Source organism: Berghia stephanieae, chromosome 6, assembly GCF_034508935.2.
Source record: "Berghia stephanieae isolate SIO BIC M18660-M18661 chromosome 6, UCSD_Bste_1.3, whole genome shotgun sequence".
NCBI lineage: Eukaryota > Metazoa > Mollusca > Gastropoda > Nudibranchia > Aeolidiidae > Berghia > Berghia stephanieae.
In genome coordinates this window covers 23,303,263-23,323,678 of record NC_088365.1, presented here as the reverse complement: position 1 = coordinate 23,323,678, position 20,416 = coordinate 23,303,263, and the positions used below count along the sequence as shown (strand labels likewise).

The window sequence follows — 20,416 nt, the reverse complement described above, 5'->3', positions numbered from 1 at the left end:
TACTATAAAAATGTGACCCGGAAATTATTATTACGAAAGGTCGCGTTTCGTGGCAGATACTTTTCAACTCACTGTTATTGTTCTTAGATACAAGAATTTCATCATCGCCGGGCGTTGTTCATTAACTTTAATAAAAGACGTAAATCATTGCGATCCAAGTAAGTAATATTGAAACACTCATGGTTAAACATCATTTATAGTTGTATGAATCTTTATACTCCAGTGGCGGATAGACTTTAGGACCACACACAAACACCGGACAGGATTCGGTCGGTGGGTTGTCTGCTGCTCTTTAGTCTTAGTCTTAGTATAGAATGAAGATGTCTTAGATTCTTTACCTCGGCCCTCGGTGCAGCTCTTTCTCGTAAGGGTCCATTATGTCAACTTGTGTATGGCATTTATTCAATTTAAAGAGATTTTGTCGGCCAAAAATTCCCTGTTTCATATCATCACGGCGTCTTCATTTGGCCTAAAAACTAAAATAAAATTGAGACTGAGACGGAAGCTGACTAGAGAGGCGCGCCTTCTGCGTGCCAAGTCATTGAAATGTGTATTCGCCTTGAGCATGCATTCACGTTAAAGAGAACTATTTGTTTTTGAAACCTCCCTCTGTTTTAAAAAAACTAGCATCTTTCAACTTTCTAAGAACCATTTTGATTATTCAGAACTTTTGTTCGTTAAAAAATATTTGTTTTCTCTATCTGACTCTGACCACATAAAAAAGCAACTATCATCATATTTTAAGATCTTTCTAGCATCTATCATTTCCCAGCTTCAAGTTTTAACAGAACTATTCAAAACGACCAGCACCGGGTAGGAGAGCTATGTGAATTTCAAAGATCTTTCAATGAATTGGCCATAATAAGTACAACGAAAAACGGGATCTAATCAGCCTTTTTTTCTTAAATGAAAAGGAGACTAACATCATGATTTTATTTTCATTCTTCCCATTTTTCATTTTTTTAAAAATATATTTTTGTCACTCATTTTGATTTTTTTTTCTCTCTCTCTTTCCCAGATACTGTCATCTCCATCAGCATTTTAAAAAAATAACAGATACGAAATATTTATCTTAAGATTGAACTTGGCTCTAGAAACATCAAATCAACACAAAAATGAAGGCCCTGATTCTTGTTGGAGGTTATGGTACTCGTCTGAGACCTTTGACCCTGAGTATCCCAAAACCATTGGTAGAATTTGGAAACAAACCAATGCTATTACATCAGTTAGAAGCACTTGTGGAGGTTTGTGGATGTTCATACAATATATTTGCAGACTTAACTCCTCCCCTCCCCCCATCTCCCACTTGTTTTCTTTCAAACTTAGTAGATCAATTAAGTCAAAGTGTAAACATTTTTGAATGACATTTTTATTTTACCTATCAGCATGCAAAAGATTCAACGGAAATAAGTCATCTTGTGTAAGATTGTCTCATCTGCACACTCTTAATTCTTCTTTTTTTTCATGTAAATTGATAAACCAGGTCAGACTGAGTATTACTATGGACGTGCATATTAAAGAAAAAGAAAATAGAAGTATGGAAATTGATTGTAAAAGTCTGTAGTTATGCATTTTAAAATACAGTGGAACCTCCCGATTACGACACCTCCGAATAACGACAACCTCCTGATAACGACATTGACCCGTGGTCCCGATTTTTTTTCTATTTAAGATCAGTAAAAATAACCTCCAAATAGCGACGCACTTTTTGATAAAACCTCCGAATAACGACATCATTTTGGCGATTTTCGGCAGTTTTCGTAGATATCTGATACTAAAAATACCGAGTATGAGTACTCAAAAATTTATAAAAACGATTCCTGCTTGAACCAATGAGAACTTTTTTTGACGAATCTTGGCTGATTTGCATTAATAAAAACCAAGGTATAAATGTAAGTGTAAGCAAGTAAACACAAAATCTTGGAAAATGTGATAATATGTGGTGATAGAAGTAGTAGTAGTAGTAGTAGTAGTAGTAGTCGTAGTAGTAGTAGAAGTAGTAGTAATAATAATTATAATAATAATAATAGTAGTAGTAGTAGTAGTAGTATAGTAGTAGTAGTAGTAGTAGTAGTAGTAGTAGTAGTAGCAGTAGTAGTAGTAGTGTTTTTGTGGGAGGAGGAGGAGGAATTTTGTTTGTTTTAAAGGGTTTTACAGCGCCTGTGACACATCTATGTCATATCAGCGCCAGTAAAAAGGAAGAAAAGTGGATAGTAAAAAACATTCTATATTTACAATTGAAATGACATAAGAAAAAGTAAGACAAAGGGGAATGGTTTAAATAGGGAACAGATGTAGATTCCAGGAGCACACTATCAGTGTACTCAGTTCAGATCACCTAAAACTCTCATCCAGACACACGCACAAGAACCCTCTAAGAGGAATACACTACAATGTTTTGTTTGTTTTGTCAATGTTAATAAAACCTGGTCCCGCGGGCCTTACCACGCCCACTTTGTCCGCCATCTTGGAAACCTCTAAATAACGACACCTCCGGATAACGACATAAAAACTCGGTCCCGTGGCATGTCGTTATCGGGAGGTTCCACTGTATATAATTTGATGCCAGGTAGGTTGTTCTATAATGGAATATAATTGGGAGAGAAAAAAAAATTCCAATGACTAAAATTAGACGAGGGAATGTTGGAAGTTTGTTAGCGTGATTTCCTGGCTTGTATTTTGTTTGACTTTATTTGGTTTTGATCTATTGAATTACACCAGGCTGGCATAGCTAGTAGGCATTTATTTACTTGTTAATTTCTTTGTGTTCCAGAAGTAAATTAGAAGAAATTTAAAAAATTATATCGAGTAAAATAAAAATAGGTATCAAATGTATCCGTTGACATAAATCCAATAAAGCGATGAAAATAATAACCCAAAAGTACGAAGAATGAGCAGTTATCCATGTGAATTTTGAAGAATGAGCAGTTATCCATGTGAATCCATGTGAATTTAGTGATCACTGTTCATTTCTTCATACTTCTGAGTTATTATTTTCACCACTTTATGGCAGTTATTTCAACGGATATATTTGACACCTAATTTTATTCTACTCATCATAATTTATTTTTTCCACACACCAAATTATATGCATAGTCTAATATTCCACTCTATTCCACACACCAAATTATATGCATAGTCTAATATTCCACTCTATTCCACACACCAAATTGTATGTATAGTCTAATATTCCACTCTATTCCACACACCAAATTGTATACATAGTCTAATATTCCACTCTATTCCACACACCAAATTGTATGTATAGTCTAATATTCCACTCTATTCCACACACCAAATTGTATGTATAGTCTAATATTCCACTCTATTCCACACACCAAATTGTATACATAGTCTAATATTCCACTCTATTCCACACACCAAATTGTATGTATAGTCTAATATTCCACTCTATTCCACACACCAAATTGTATGTATAGTCTAATATTCCACTCTATTCCACACACCAAATTGTATGCATAGTCTAATATTCCACCCTATAATCAAGCAAATGCTTCCTTTTTGTCCTATTAGTTACAGGAAGGACGTGCCAATATTTCTCTTGTCGTCTTTCTGATTATTAAGTAATATATTTATGTCTTTATTGTTTTTTGTTGTTGGCTGAAGAAGGGTTTTGAGCCCAAAACGTTCCGTGTTTGGTATTTTTTTCATTTTTGAAGCTTTTTTATTCATGGCGCAGTGTTACATTTTATGCCAGGAATGGGTTACTTTATTGGTTTCTTTCATTTACATAAAAGTCACATAAAGTTTAGCACCTAGTTATCTTGATGAATTCATCTAAAATGCTAGTCTTCTCTCACTCTCTCTCTCTCTCTTTCTCTCTCTCTCTCTCTCTCTCTCTCTCTCTCTCTCTCTCTCTCTCTCTCTCTCTCTCTCTCTCTCTCTGTCTCTCTCTCTCTATCTCTCTTATTATTATTATGAATCATGTTGCAACATCTTTTAAGTGAAAGCGTTTATGAAGCCCAGAAGGACAGTTTGTAGGGAATACTGCCTGCAGAGAACCACTCTGCTTTGGCTTATAATCTGTTGGTTTTAACTTCAATACTAGTCTAGTCCTTGGAGGCCATTGAGTCCATGGAACCGGAATTTTGGTTTTACTTTTTTGAAGAATTAAATAGGCAATAGTAATTACTTGTTATCCATTTGATAGGATACTTATATGTCATAAAAAACATTTAACCAGATCTAATAGACCCAGCTTCCCAAGCACTGCACAGTTGTGTCAGAAAATAATGTAGATTCAACCCCATTATGGAAACCAGTCCCTTTGCTTATAATCATCGTACCAATGTTGCTGCTGACCTGACACCCCCTCAATGCCATTGGACACTGGACACTAGTCTTATTTTCAAATGCCAGAGACTTGTGTTTGTGACTGTTGTCACTTAGTACAGGCCAAGTGGTTTATTGGGACAGCTCGGTTCCTGACAAATCGTCCCAATTAAGTGACGGCCACGAAATTAAGTAACATTTCACATCTTAATGTAAAACAAACAACACCTTAATCTACTTTAAACAATGAGAGACAAATCTTACTGCACAAAACAATTAACGAATTTACCACTCATGACCTTTACATAAGTAAGCAATGGATTAAGAATGCATTGTCTACCCATTTGTCTCATTGAAGAAACAAACCATTTGGTGGTGACAGCCTCGACCAAACAAAGAAATCACTGATTACCATAGCCTTTTTAATAGTCTCTAGTTTGCTATGCTCATTACCCATCGCACCATGGTCATTTGACCCTTGACCCATGAACGTGATGGTGTCAGTTGATAACACTGACAAGGGATACTGGTAACTTCTATTGTTCTCATCCCTGTGATGACTAGGACGGACGGTTCGACCCTGTCACGATAGACACTACTAGGATATACAGGAAAAATCTATTATTCACACCTCTGTGATGAACGGTATAAGATCACACACCCAGTTGACCATCCCATTAGACTAATTTGCATTTCATGAACCATCGTTTTAAATGAGTGAATACAATGAAAGAGTTCCCTTATGGGGATGGTCCCTATTAAGTGGCTGGGAATTGGAAAGGGTATGACTTTTTATATTTTAAAAATTCTGTTCCTTGAATCGTCCCGATTAAGCGGTGTTCCCAATACTGGCTTGGATTGTAGTTTCCCAGGTGAACTTTATAATGAATGATGCCCTCTTTGAAATTTGAATCAGTGTGTCCAAGGGGCTTTGTCACGCATCATTTAGAATGGACATGGGTTGAAATAAAGAGTTCTGTCATTATATAGCTATTGAAAAACAGACACAACAAGGATGTAGATAGAGGGAAGCTGTGTGCTACAATGAGGGGAGGGGTGGGGTTTTTAGTCTGTGGATTGCTGTGTTGGCGTGTGTGTGTGTGTGTGTGTGTATATATATATATATATGTGTGTGTGTTTATGGTGTGTGGGGGTGGGGGGTACTTATACGTGTGTCTGTGTGCTGAGGGCAGAGGATGACTGTGTGTAGGTGATGGGAGTGAAGATGAGAGTTTTGGTACTCACACGCATACACAAACAGCTGTTTGATATCCAGTGGTTTTATTGATGCAATCGATGTACAGGGATGTAATATAATATCATGAATGGAGAATTGAGAAGATGGCATATGTTGTCTAGTTTATTGTTAAAAAATGTAAATTAGTCAATAGTAAAATAGTAATTAATTAATATATTTATTATTTATTTATTTGTTTATTTATTTATTTATTTATTTATTTATTTCTAAATTTGATTTCAGTGGGAAAAAAATCAAATCTTTATTTGTTTTTGTATAATTTACTATATATATCTACCCCACATTCATTAGTTGATATATAGCCAAGACTCACATGATTAATGTGCTTATGTTTTTTCTGGGCATTTTTCTCTCTCTCTCTCTCTTTAATTAAGAAAGACAATAGATAAGAAATTGAACCAATTGCCAGGAATGTCATTTATAGAGTCTGTATGGTTGATAGGGATTGAACAAAAACTAATACAATAAATTCATAGAAAAAATTTAGTAACATGCCTTTTTTTTTCACCCAAAAGCCCTCTGCGCCATTTATTCACTTTGATGGGATTTATACTCATTTTCTATTTTCTAAACCTTGTGCTTTAACTTATAACCCAATTTTCTGTTTTTGAGGTTTGCAAACAGCATTTCCAATAAATTTCATTTCTTTTCTCAGTCGCCTTCTAGTCACAAATCACCATTCATTCATTATTTTTTTAAAATTCATGTTCATATAAAAAGTAAGGATGGATACCATATCAGGAAATATGGCTATGTGGTTTTGTTGTATGACACTCGCCTTCTGACTGGACGGTGTAGGTTTCTTGTCCCACTCCCAAGCTGGAATGGTTGAGTCCTTGGAAAAGACCTTACTCAGGTGTAAAATGAGGACATGGCCAGTAACATCTCTGTCTCAGACTCTGACGGGGGGAAAATTGAAATGTCGCCTCATAGGTGTCATGTCTTATCCTACATATTAAATGTTGCTGCTGTCTTGGGACCCCTTGCATTGTGCTTTGAGCATGTTTAGTGAATATTGCTCTATATACATTTGTTTATTTGTTGTTGTTTAAAAAAATAATTTTAGAATCAAAACCACAACCTGATACAAAGTATTTTCTCACCGTATAAAAGTTACCAATAAATCAATACCAAATGAAGTCAAAATATGATACAAATTGGATATTCAGATGTTAAAGTTTAAGTATTTCATTATCTTACGTTGGTAGTTATCTTTACTCTTTTGTTTTACTAATAAGTTATATTAATTGAACAATTTACAAGCTCAAAGCAAGTCATTGAACAATAAAGAAGTTTTTAAAACACAACTTGAACCTACAATGTCAGACAAAAACACTCATGTTGTTGTGATTTTTAAAACGTCTCAATATGTTTTCATTTATGCTCAATCTGAGTCATTCGTCTTATGTGGATCAGAAAAAAGAGATAACAAACAAACAAACAAAAACAAATGGTGAACCTTTTTTATCTTTTAGAACTGAGGCAGAACTTGTGTTTGATGTATATTGGACATTGTTTAAATGTTTATTTCCTACGAGTGCGACTCAAATCCCCTTTGTCATTATAATTCCAGGCAGGTGTGACCCATATCGTCCTGGCCGTCAGTTACAGAGCTGAACAGATGGAAAAGGAAATGGAAAGTGTACAGGAAAAGGTGATATTGGCTTGTCATTCCTTTTGAGTATAGGATTCTAAATGGTTTCTACAATCATATCATATCATATCATATCATATCATATCATATTATATATCATATCATATAATATCATATTATATCATATCATATCATATCATATTATATCATACCATATCAATATCATATCATATTGTATCATATCATATCATATCATATCATATCGTATCATATCATATAATAATCATTAAGAGTTACATGGGTCAGAAGACCTATAAATAGCCTGTTGTTTTTGCAAATATATAAATATATATATATGATATGTAAGAGATTAAACAAACAAAAGAAAAGATCAATCTGATGCATGGACATTATAAATACACAAAATCGTGTATACAAACAAAAGGTCAAGTGGGTGCATTATAAATAATTTTTCACCACAGACTTGTAGATCATAAGTATATTTCTGAAAAACTAATCTCATTCATCGTATATACGTATGTACGTACTTCAAGGCATGGAGTTCTCTATCAACTGAATTTTAGAGAGCATTTATTGTCTCAGCATTTTTTGGTATTCAAATCGAGTGCATTCCACGTCCTGACAGGACGTTGGATAAATGAGTTCTATCGAATATTTGTATAACATCTGGGGTAAATGTCTTAAAGTTATCTCCCTTTGTGAATGTGACCAAAGAAAAATTATCATAAATGACTGATATCTACACTATTTCATCTTTTATTCTGACACGTACACGACGTACACCGTATCATTGAATATTAGATATAAAATATAGAAACAAATATATAGAATATCATGATAATAGCTAAAAGGTCATAAGTTTTTAATTTTTAATTAATTTAGTAAACAAAATAATATAAACTTTCAGATTAGTGAATCATAATAATTGAGAATCTTAATGGATACGAAAGAGAAAAAAAAAATATATTATTGTCATCAGTAATTGACAATTCTTTTATTCCTTCTCCATTTTTATTTCCAGCTGGGAGTTAAGATTTCCATCTCTCTTGAACACGAGCCACTTGGAACAGGTTAGTCTTTGTCGGTTCATTTTACTTTATGACAAACATCCGTCTCAAAAGGTTTTTCTGTAAAACTTACTTTTCATGAAAAATTTGGGAACTACGTTTTTATGAATTAATTTGCAACAACTGTTACGGATAAAGTGTTTCCACTCAAACTTTAACTTTGATCTCTGAAATAAATTTTCCTGATAAAGCAATACAAGGAGAGACGTAATTGTTTTTGGAGAAATATTTGTGATTTGACTTGAAATTTCCAAATGATATCATCAGTCCTTAAGATGAATATTTTTTTGAATAGTAACTTTTTTCCCATTTTGTAAGGAGTAGATAATGAAGTATTTAACATTTCTTGAATTTTATTAAATTCAAACTATTATAATTAAATTTATTTTGTTATACAGGGAGGGGGGTAGGGTTGTTATATTTTCAGTTGAACCCTTTTCAAGTGTCTAGGTATTCAATGGCCTGCCTATTTCTTGAGATCATTGCAACCAGATTTGAGAATTAATTATACGAGTGTATTTTTACAAAAATCAATTCCTTACATGTGATTTGCTTTATAAAAACATTTAAATTTGACTTTGTAATCCTGCAATGGTGCACATGTATTTAAAATACTTAAAAAATTGATCATTTTTAAATATCAAAATGTACAGCATGTTCGATAAGAAAGTAAAGGATTACAAACTTAATAACTGATTGACATTATTACAAAATTATGTCAAACATACCAAATCCTTTTAAGTTTTGAATGATGTTAATATTTCCTTGTTATTTTATTTTATCAATTCACAATTACTCAGTGAGTAAAATTACTGCTTCTTCAAATAACTCCATTTTGAACTAAAATTTGAGAAATTTTTAACGTAAAAGCAATAAATGCAATCTGAATAAAATAGCGGTACCTTAACTGTCAAGGTTATTTCCTTAAAACAATAATTGAAAAGACTGGAATCTTCTCTCCTTTTAAGTGAAGTCTTTATCTTCAATTTTGAAGATTCCACAGAACACAGTATATTTTTTCTCATTGGAGATATAATCTGTAATCAGTAATCTTTAGAGTTGTTGCTGTTAAAGATAATTTTGATTTACTTTGATATTCCTTTTCACTCCCTCAAGCTGGACCTCTCGCCCTAGCCAGAGAAATTCTAACCCAAGACAAAGATCCCTTTTTCGTGTTGAATAGCGACATTATCTGTGATTTTCCATTCAAAGACATGCTGGCTTTCCACAAGAATCATGGCAAGGAGGGAACCATTGTTGTGAGTTGATTCTGTAGTTGTCATACTTTGGTAGTGGTCGTACTTTGGCAGTTTTAGTCACACAATTGCAGTCTTTACTGGAGGAAACTCTACACATAGCTCTCGGTTATTCTTCTTCAAGTTCAGTTGTTTCATAACCTTTGCAGTGATATGATCATTTTGCTGGGGTTTTAATTTTGATGTGTTTTTAAAAGTTTATTTCCTCTCTGCTAAAATCAAGGAAACATTAACCGTTTATTGCATTTTAAATGCAATTGAGTCAATTGCTATCTGGTTAGACTGAGTTTTCGTTTACACAACGGGGTGTAGAAAATCCTAAGGTGTTGACACAAGCCATTGGGGTTTGGTTAATGTTGTCAATAACCTTCTTTTTATAAATGATTTGTGGAAGTTAAATTATTGACATGGCTTAGTCAAACTTACTCAGTACTAAGTGGCATTTCAAGGTTATTTTATTTAAAATCGAAATTCATTTTATCCATTCAGGTAACCAAAGTAGAGGAACCTTCCAAATATGGTGTTGTAGTTTATGATGTGGAAAACGGATGTATACAAAAGTTTGTAGAAAAACCTCAAGAATACGTCTCCAATAAGATCAATGCTGGCATGTACATCTTCTCAACATCCGTTTTGGATAGAATTGAGGTAGGAATACTTTTTTTAAGTATGGGTTTAAAGACGACTGTGTTAAGTGCTCAACTATTTGTGGACATCACAAGAAATGTGAAACAAGGACTTTGTTATCTTTTATCTCCTAAATCTTATTTTTAAAATGTTCAATCTGTGAATGTTGTTCTTTTGAAAGTATTTTAATACAATGAATTATTATTCTGCACTATTCATCGTGACTTGACTTTCTTACTTACTTGTCTCAATGGCATAGAGCTGCAACAAGATTCTTCTAGTCAGCTCAGTTCTGGATGGAATTCCTCAATTAATGAAACCTTTCACGCCCACCTCTCTGTCCACCAATCGTCTCCATGTCTGTCATCTCCCAACCTTTCTTTGCCATCAAGTTCCAATTTAGAATTTAAAGCCTACCCGAATACATTTGATGGTTCCTTAAGTGGATGTGTCCAATCCTACATCGCCTGACAAGAAGCTATAAATCCGAACTCTCTTCTGCCTGAATTTTATACATCTTATTTCTGTTTTTGTTTTTCATACTTTATCGTTGTTTTTATTGATGGCTTCAGTAGATTTTAGGCCCAAAATTTTCTTAAAATGTCTTTTGCTTGCATCACCTTAAAGACCAAAATCAGTCATGTCATTGTGACCTTTTCCTTTTGATTCCAAACGACAGCTCCAGCCAACGTCGATAGAAAAGGAGGTTTTTCCATTTATGGCCAAGGATGGAGAGTTATTTGCCATGGAATTGCAAGGTCAGATACTTGATTGCTGTAAAAAAATAAACAAAACTAGTTATTTTAAAAAGAAAAAGCATAGTTATTGTCCAAAAAAATAAACAAAAAATTGGGAAAATCTTAGATCAGCTCATAGACGATGAATCAAATTACCTGTTTAATGCAAAATGTTTAAAATTTGAACTATGAGGACTGTTGAGTTTTATAAAGACATTGAAAAGAGGAATACAATCGCTTCATAAAGAACAAACTCCATAGACTACATAACAAGGAACAACTCAGGGGGTGTCAGCTAACAAGCAAACAATTTAAATGGACACTTCAAATTTTGTTCTGGTTGTTTGAATCCGGAATTGAACCAGAGAAATTCATTGTTACAAATTTTGTTCGTTTGAAAAGTTGTTATTCATTTGATTTTGATAATTTTCAGCCCACAACTTCAAGTGACTTAATGTTATAGTTTATAATGGCACATTATTTATACAAAAAGCCCAAACGCTTGCCATGCTGCTATTTGTACGAGTGGTATTGACATAAAATAGTCTCTTAAAATAATCCATTTACCTTCCCATCTTATTTGTCACCTCCTCATCTTTACTATCTTTTTCATCCAGGGTTCTGGATGGATGTAGGACAACCCAAAGATTTTTTGACTGGCATGTGTATGTATCTGACGTCACTGAAACACAAACAACCAGAGTGTCTTCACCAGGGGGAAGGAATTGTAGGAAATGTTCTCATTGTGAGTCCAAATTCACTTTTACAACACGAGGATATCAGTAATATTGGATGATGAGTATGATTAGCAGTGGAAGGAATTGTAGGAAATGTTCTCATTGTGAACACTTTTACAACATGAGGATATCAGTAATAATATGATGAGTATGATTAGCAGGGGAAGGGAGTGTGCTCGTGTTCGTCTTTCGTAGCCTTGGGTTTCCCAAAATAAAAGTGCTTCCTTTTTCAGTAGCATGAAATGGACAGTAAAAATTGCTTGCTAATATTCTATGGGATGCTGACACTAAATCATAGCTACCCATACACACTGCAAAGTGTTATGGGAGATCTATAAAAAAAAGGTTTGATGTATCACCGAATCAAATGTGTGGTTTTTTTTTTTTGTTTACATGAAAGATAAAGTAAATTAAGATAAGTCCCATGTCTGAACATATGTTGAGGATTGTCTAGTTGGACAATATCCTGGGTCCATGGCTATATGTGTCCTTTCCATGTGTCCTAAACTTTGGCCACATTTAAAGAAACTCAGCTTTCCATTCACTGCTGGGTAAAGAGATTGCTGGGACCAGGAACTGGCCCTTATCCTCAGAGATTGCTGGGACTAGGAACTGGCCCTTATCCTCAGAGATTGCTGGGACCAGGAACTGGCCCTTATCCTCAGGAAGCAAGTATAATAATAATAATAATAATAAGCATATTTATATAGCGCCTTTCGTCGAAACCTCAAAGCGCTTTAAAAAAAACAAACCAAAAAGGTATCAAAACAATTAAGAGCATAAAAGGGCATCAATACATCATCAATATAAATGTCACAATACATTTAAAATTCAATTAAGTAAATATTTCCTGAAAAGATGTGTTTTCAGGGCTTTTTTGAAAATGCCTATTGAGCTCGAGAATCTCACAGATTGAGGGAGATCATTCCAAATCGTGGGTCCGAATTCCATAAGAGACTATATCACCAAAATACTTAAGTTTAGTTTTAGGAGATGCTAACAATTTGCTGACAATAAAGGAGATGCTAACAATTTGCTGACAATAACATAACACACTAACCATAAGATGAAAAATACCTTACTGAACTGAATTAGTCACGAAGCTTCCAAAGAACGCTGGTTAAAATGTCATATTTTATCTGACCACAGGATCCAAGTGCCAAGATTGGCAAGAACTGTCGTATTGGACCCAATGTGACCATCGGTCCCAATGTCGAGATAGAAGATGGAGTTTGTATCAAACGCTGCACAGTGCTGAAGGAGGCCCATATTAAATCTCATTCTTGGCTGGAGTCTTGTATCATTGGGTGGAAATGTGTTGTGGGGAACTGGGTAAGTTGGAGTCCTGTATCATTGGGTGGAAATGTGTTGTGGGGAACTGGGTAAGTTGGAGTCCTGTATCATTGGGTGGAAATGTGTTGTGGGGAACTGGGTAAGTTGGAGTCCTGTATCATTGGGTGGAAATGTGTTGTGGGGAACTGGGTAAGTTGAAAATATATGGCTTAAAGTTCGTTTTTAAAATCCTTGATTTCTGCAATCCTAACAAATTTCTTTATTCTAATTAATGACACTATATGTGCGTTTGTGTGTGTGAGTGTGTGTATGAATGTGTGTGTGAGTGAGTGAATGTGTGTGTGAGTGAGTGAATGTGTGTGAGTGTGTGTGAATGTGTGTGAGTATGTGTGTCAATGTGTGTGTGAGTATGTGTGTCAATGTGTGTGTGAGTGTGTGAATGTGTGTGTGAGTGTGTGAATATTTGAGTGTGTTAAGCGTATGGAAACATTAAAAAAGGTTTCGAATGTCAACAACACAACCCTGCATTTTATGTTTCTTTCCATCTGAATTGATTTTCCTAGAACATGTAAAATCCTATATCTTGCTATACCTTCATGTCATTTTTTTATTTTCCCAATATAGGTAAGAATGGAAAACGTGTCTGTATTAGGGGAAGATGTTATCGTCAAGGATGAGCTCTACATTAACGGTGGCCGCATCTTGCCTCACAAATCTATAGGGGCCTCCGTTCCAGATCCACAGATCATCATGTGAATGGGATATGGGATGGATGCTTTTTCATCTGTGTGTCTGTGTGTGAGTGTGCATGTGTTTATGTGTGTGTGCACGTATGTGCGTGAGTGAATGTGTATTTTTATGAATATGCTTGTATAGTTGAAATGTTTACAAGAAGGTTGTCAGTGACAGTGGTTGACTATCCTTTGCTTGCGGGGTAAATCATACAACTTTTCTGTCTTGATTTATGATAGTTCTACAAGTCAAAGAGTCCAATATAACATGGGGTCATGCTCTGGTGACAGTTTGGATTTTTGCCTTGTTATGTGGAAACTACTTACTGTTGTTGAGATGACGAGTTTTAAATGTAAGAGATTATATTTTTTGTTAAAGCTGCATCGAATACTATATTTGAAAAGTGTGTTAAGATTGCATTTTTCAAATATCTCTCCTGGGTATTTTTCTTTTCATTATTTTTGGTATGGTTTTTCTAAGCATTTCAAAATACAATGCGTTAGAAATTGGGATATAAGAATGTATTTTGGGTATGGGGTGGAGGCGCTGTCTAAGTATTATCCATGAAAACAATCTTCATATTTAGCATATAGAAGGAATGAAATTGACGTTATTCAGCTCTTTGTTTTTAATGATTGGTTCTCACTAAATTATATCAATCAGCCAATAAACGTCTAAGGCCACACATAGTTTTGTTTATTGGTATGTTGTATTTGGCTGTCAGATGTTGTATTTTACCTAAACACATAGCATCAATAGTTTTAAAATTAATTCCACGTAGATGTCAGTCAAAGCAACTAACTCTATGACTTTGAGGTGTTTAATATTTGAACCTGTATAAATAGTTTTGTTCAAAGGGATACATTTCGCCAAAATCAGAATATACTTTTCTGTCATTTCAATTTCATTTCATTGCAGTGGGGCAGCCTCCATCAAGTTCTGATATGTTATTATATTATATATACGTTAAACAAATGAGATATTATTGGTTTTCACGTCTTCCAAATTTGGATAAAACCATCATCCTATTTATAGAACAATTCACATCATTTCTTACTGGGTTTTTTTAAAGCCTGAGATTCGTCACTGTTGCTGCTGTCTTTTAAAAATGGTAAAGTGAAAAGCCGTAAAGTCTTCAGTTGTGACCAGTTTAATCATGGGATAAATTATGATTGGAATGAAATTAAGTAGTTTTCAAATTATCTGCCTTACAATTAAGATAAAGTATGTCTTTAAATGGCGTGCATGTGACTATAGATTATTATTTAGTCATATAAAAAAAATAATGTGTTTTCTTGAAACAAAAAATACTAAGTGTCCTATTTTTGTGATATTTCCAGGGAACATCAAAGTACTGCAAGTAGCAGTGGTCTCAGGGGATGGGATGTGTTTTTTTTTTTGTACAGTTGGTTATTATTTATCAATTTTATTGTGCCGTACCAAGGACTTATCCTCACTGCCAGATCCAGTGATGACTCACACAGTTCATAATTTGGTATTTTTGTATATACAGCTTTAAATTTCCAAATAATATATTTCAATTTATTAATACAGTGCTGCACTTATTCTTTGAATCTGTTGGAACTTGAGGAACAAATCTTTTCTCTCTCTCCCTCCCTCTCTCTCTCTCTCTCTCTCACTCATCTATATTTATTTCCATACATCTGGCACATCTAATAGGAGGCAGATTGTTTTTCAAATGATAAGATTTACTGAGTAGATGCAGCACAGTGTTATTGTGCAATGATATACAATTGTAGTAGGTGTTGTGTGGATGGCTCAGTATTGAATAATTTGCTATTATGTAATATCGATTATAAAAGTATTGTTTTTTCAGTATTTTCAATGTTTATAATTCTACTCCCTGTTCCCCTTTTCAGTGACAAATACACTGAATGATTCAGCTGGACATTTCATTATTACATTATTTTGGTGTACCCAAATGACTTCAGAAAATGATTACTGGGAAAAACGATAAATGCTCAACCACATTTTGTTTGCCACATCTACTGACCTATCTTTATTTATTCAGCCCCTTTGTTTTAGACCTATTCAAGAGCTGAACATGGGGCTGGCCTTCTCAATGTTGTGATTATATAAAGCGATATGATGAAACTGATTAAAAATTTTAAACAGTTTACAGGGGACGACAAATACGTGGCCTCATCCTGGTTCACTTAGAGTGGCATTGCAGTGTGACTGATGCCTGGGTCATTCTCGTCTTCCCTTAGAATTTAGAATAGACACGACAGACAAATTTCCCCTTGGGGATGAATGAAGGGAATTTATTTTACATATATTTATTTATTTTAATCAACCTTAAATTGATCGGTCAACTGGAATTAAGGTGGAGTGTTGTAAATTTTTACACTTGCAGTGTTATGTATAACGGTTAACATTCATAGGCCTAGAAAATATGTCTATAGAGTGAGTGCACCAAGAAATTCTAAAATCTGTTAACATTATTTGAAGTGTGTTGAATTGTTAGAGAAAGAGGAGGGGTTATGCCTCTTATAGACTGATTTTCACACACGAAGCAGTCAAAAAAGTGTTGGATGTTATGAGGAAATGTGAATTGATAACCCAAGATTTAAAATGTATCCGATAATTCAGCCATAATTGTCCGTCCCATTGAAGTTTGAGGGTCCACATGTCAAAATGCTAGGAGGAGTGTGTTGTTTGTGTGTTTGCCAATTTCAGGCTCATTGACATTGCATACATTTCTCACATGAAAAAAAACAAAACACGATGGGTCTCTTATTGTTGCACAGCATGCACATCAACCATGGCACCAGTTTGCACTGATGAAATGTCTGTCTGAAAACCATTTTGGCGTCAAACATGCTACCACTCCGTCACATTTAAGGTGGCAGCATGAAATGAAAATTAAGATATTGCACAGGGAAAAGGTGTGTGTGTCTGTATGTGTGCGTGTGTGTGTGTTAGGAAGTGAATGTTTATTAGAAATAGCGGGTGGTTGGATGGGAGCATCACCCTTGAATCATATACCTATGATGTTCGCATGGGTGTACGATCCGATAGTGATGTCGTTTCTTCTTCTCTTTACTAGCCTATCCTGCTTCTTTGGTTTGTGATTGTATTTTTGACAGGGGATATTTTTTTTTTTCTGTAAATCTTCTGCCTGTTTGTTCTTGGTTATTTATAATTTAGCTTATGATATCTTTAGGTTATGATTTTGATTTACATTTGTACTATTTTTGTTAGATTGCTTGTTTTTTTGTTTCAGCGGTCTCTCATATAACCTCAATTGTGTTGGAAGAGACCTAAAGCAACAAACAAACAAAAAAAAAAAAATTATTAGAAATAATACAGTAAGCCTGTATGTTTGAAGAATTGTTGATTACAAAATTTTGCTTTAAGGTTTTTTAAATAATTATGTGATACATTTTTTTTTCTGGTGTCGGAGGTGTGATAAAAGTAGATGGATTTTATGTTGCATTAATTTTAGCATTGATTGGTTGGTAATAAGTGCAGCTGAAAAATTCCATAACTTATAATGCTTTATATAAAGTATAAATATTTATACAAATTCCACGTGTCAACTGACGATCCATATCATTTATCATTTTATGATTATTAGTTACTGATTACAGTTTTCAGATTTCATATTCTCAATTTCCTCCCTGATCTGATTCAGTTGTTGAATACAAGTGGTGTGTCATAACGTTTTCAAATACTGAAAGCTCATTTTTACATTGGTGCATATGGAATGTGTGTGGCTTATTATTGATACATATTTTAATTTGTTGTAGGCAAGAAATATGAAAATCAGAATACAATTTCCCTGTAAAATACACTTCTAAAAGCTTGCCTTTCATTAGCAAGTTTTAAAAATAACTGAGATCAAGATTTACCTATTACTGGGCGGGGTTCCTGACCTCCCATAGTGGGCAGGGGGGTACATACTGTGACTTCTATCCCCTTATATCTGTTTTCCAACATGCTTTCTGTCTTTGTCTTGGAATGAGATTACTTGGTTTTGTCCTGGTCAGATCCCCTGGCTGAGAGGGAAACAGTCGAATGTATAGTTAGTTTTGGGAGATGATATTTTTTTCATTGTAAATCATCTCTCTGTTATGCACTGTATTATGCTTTCTTTATATTATATATGATTTGTAAAACATTTGAGTGTGTTCCTCTTAGCGGGGACCTGTGCTTGTGTCTGGATGAGACTTTTAGTAAGTACTTTGATATAGAGTGCTTTTGGAATCTACACCTGTTTCTTATTTGAACCAATTCCCCTTTGTCTTCCCTTTTCTTGGATGCTTTATTGTAATTCTAGAACTTTTTACTATCCCATTTTCTTCCTTTTTACTGGCGCTGATATGACCTTAATGTGTTGCACGCGCCGTAAAACCCTTAAAAACAAACAAACAAACAATTTACCTATTACTATTGAGATTGAGAAAATGCTGTTGAAAAAGAAGAGGGAACAAGAAACAAAACAACAATTCCTTTTTGAACCAATTCCCTTTTATTGGGTGCTTTAATTTTAAATCTACAACTTTTTACTCTCCCATTTTGTTTTATTACCTTTTTACTGGCGCTGATATGACCTTAATGTGTTTCAAGAGCCGTAAAACCCATAAAAACAAACAAACATTAGGTTTAGATTTAAATTAAAATTTGATCAGGACCTTATCACACGAGAGTCTCAGATCTAATCACAAATTACAAAAGCATTTACTTAGCTCATCTCAGATTTCCACATCGATCCAGTCTAGAATGGTCAACCAAATAGATACAGAAGATTCTAGGCAGATTTAGATCAGGAATTAGAATTTGTATTTTGTGACTGGAACAACATTTTAGATCCACAATGAAAGACAACCCGGAGCACCAGATTTACAGTTTACAGTCGTTCCCACGAACCAGAAGTGAATCTAAATAGTTTATTAATTTCTATCCATCCTTAGCTATCTCCAGCAAAAGAAGAGCGCACTTGTGACTTCCTCTGTTCTCTCAATTTGCTTTTTTCAAGAGGTACCTCGCTGGTCTGCTTGATTCAACTTCCGCGCTTTATGACTCACAGACCGTAACATCAGTGACAACTGCGGAGCGGATTTTCGGCAAATTTTACTACCGTACCTCAGAATTTCGTGGAGAACTGTGATCCCTGTTTCAATCATAAATCTAGAACTTTTTTTTACTGTCCCATTAACTTTTTTTTTTACTGGTGCTGAAATGACCTACATTTGTGGGAAGCGCCGTTAAAAATAGACCATTAAAAACAAAACAAGTGAGTAAGATAAGGCCCTTTAGAGTTAGAGCTTGTGTGGTTAGAATTGGACATACCTAAATTGCTGTCAGTCTCCAACTCCAACCGTACTTAAAAGTCATCATAAAGTTTCAGCTAAAAACTAATACAAGCTGTGTTGGTCACTTGCCTCTGCTCCCAATGACTCCCAAGCTCATGCAGACAAAATGTGAATAGATATTTTTTATACAACATTTACAAAGTCTTGATTTTTTTAAAAAAGATTCTTATTTTAAATTAGGATTTTGAATGCCAAGATTGTATCAAATTATTCATTCATTTGTCTTGGGTTATTATAATTTACTTTTTTATATTTTATTTGACTTTTACTTTACATGTTTTCTAATGACATTTAAAGGAACTGATTCGTAATTCTTTATATATTATTAAATACTATATCAAATTAAGGTATCAATGAAACGACATAATGTTGTGGATGATTCATAATCATTGTAATGTTAGGGTTCAGTGATGAGCATACTCAACCTACACACTTGTATAGAAAATATTTTGGTCTTGACCTAGAATGGCAATGATAGACATACACACTACACAGTATAATCGGAGCCTTGGAAAAGGTATTTGTATCAGAGGTATTTATTGCAGCCTGCAGCCCGTGCTCCTCATTTAGTTGGCAATGAGCCAGGATGGAGAAGGCGATGTCGATGTCGTGAGGTGCCACTGTTGTTATAGGGATGAGTCAACGGATTCATGCACAAATGTGTTATCCAGCACAAAATGTTGTCATCATTTCTAGATACTGACACTGACTCTCTGAAGTCTAAAATATAATCATCCGAAAAAAATAAATTGATTTAATTGCTTGATTACATAAATCAAAAATAAGGATAGCTTAATGCACTTATTACATTTTGTTCACATTGCCATTGGGGGGTGTTGTTCAGCAATGGTTTCATAATAAACATATTTATTCTACATATCTGCAATGATGAAATTCATTGTTGTTTTGTGTTATTTCCTTGCATACGTCATGTCATTATTATTGTTATCCACCGACGGTTAAGTTAATGTGGACCACTGGGTGGGGTTCCTGCGATGTTAAGAGAAATTATGGTGATTTTTATTTGGGAAAAAGAAATATAAAAAGTGGCCAAGTATAGGGGGATTGGAAAAAAAAAATCAAGGCCTATGATGTTAAGAGAAATTATGGTGATTTTTATTTGGGAAAAAGAAATATAAAAAGTGGCCAAGTATAGGGGGATTGGAAAAAAAAAAAAATCAAGGCCTATGATGTTAAGAGAAATTATGGTGATTTTTATTTGGGAAAAAGAAATATAAAAAGTGGCCAAGTATAGGGGGATTGGAAAAAAAAAATCAAGGCCTATGATGTTAAGAGAAATTATGGTGATTTTTATTTGGGAAAAAGAAATATAAAAAGTGGCCAAGTATAGGGGGATTGGAAAAAAAAAATCAAGGCCTATAACTCTTGAGTCAAGATGGGAAAGGTTTTGTGGATGATGACAGTTTTAAGTTGCACCAACATCAGAGATGTTGACAAATGA

General features: G+C 34.3%; 1 protein-coding gene across 1 annotated transcript; it reads left to right on the top strand.

The window, feature by feature from the left end:
• Nucleotides 1-29: 29 nt before the first annotated feature.
• On the top strand, nt 30-19,848 carry LOC144974697 (mannose-1-phosphate guanyltransferase beta-A-like). The gene is made up of 10 exons (XM_078917844.1): nt 30-158; nt 1,019-1,244; nt 7,125-7,205; nt 8,188-8,236; nt 9,350-9,492; nt 9,979-10,137; nt 10,796-10,874; nt 11,471-11,598; nt 12,740-12,922; nt 13,508-19,848. The coding sequence occupies exons 2-10, from the start codon at nt 1,116-1,118 to the stop codon at nt 13,637-13,639; spliced, it is 1,083 nt and encodes a 360-aa protein (XP_078773970.1). The 5' UTR covers nt 30-158; nt 1,019-1,115; the 3' UTR covers nt 13,640-19,848.
• The last annotated feature ends 568 nt before the right edge of the window (nt 19,849-20,416 follow it).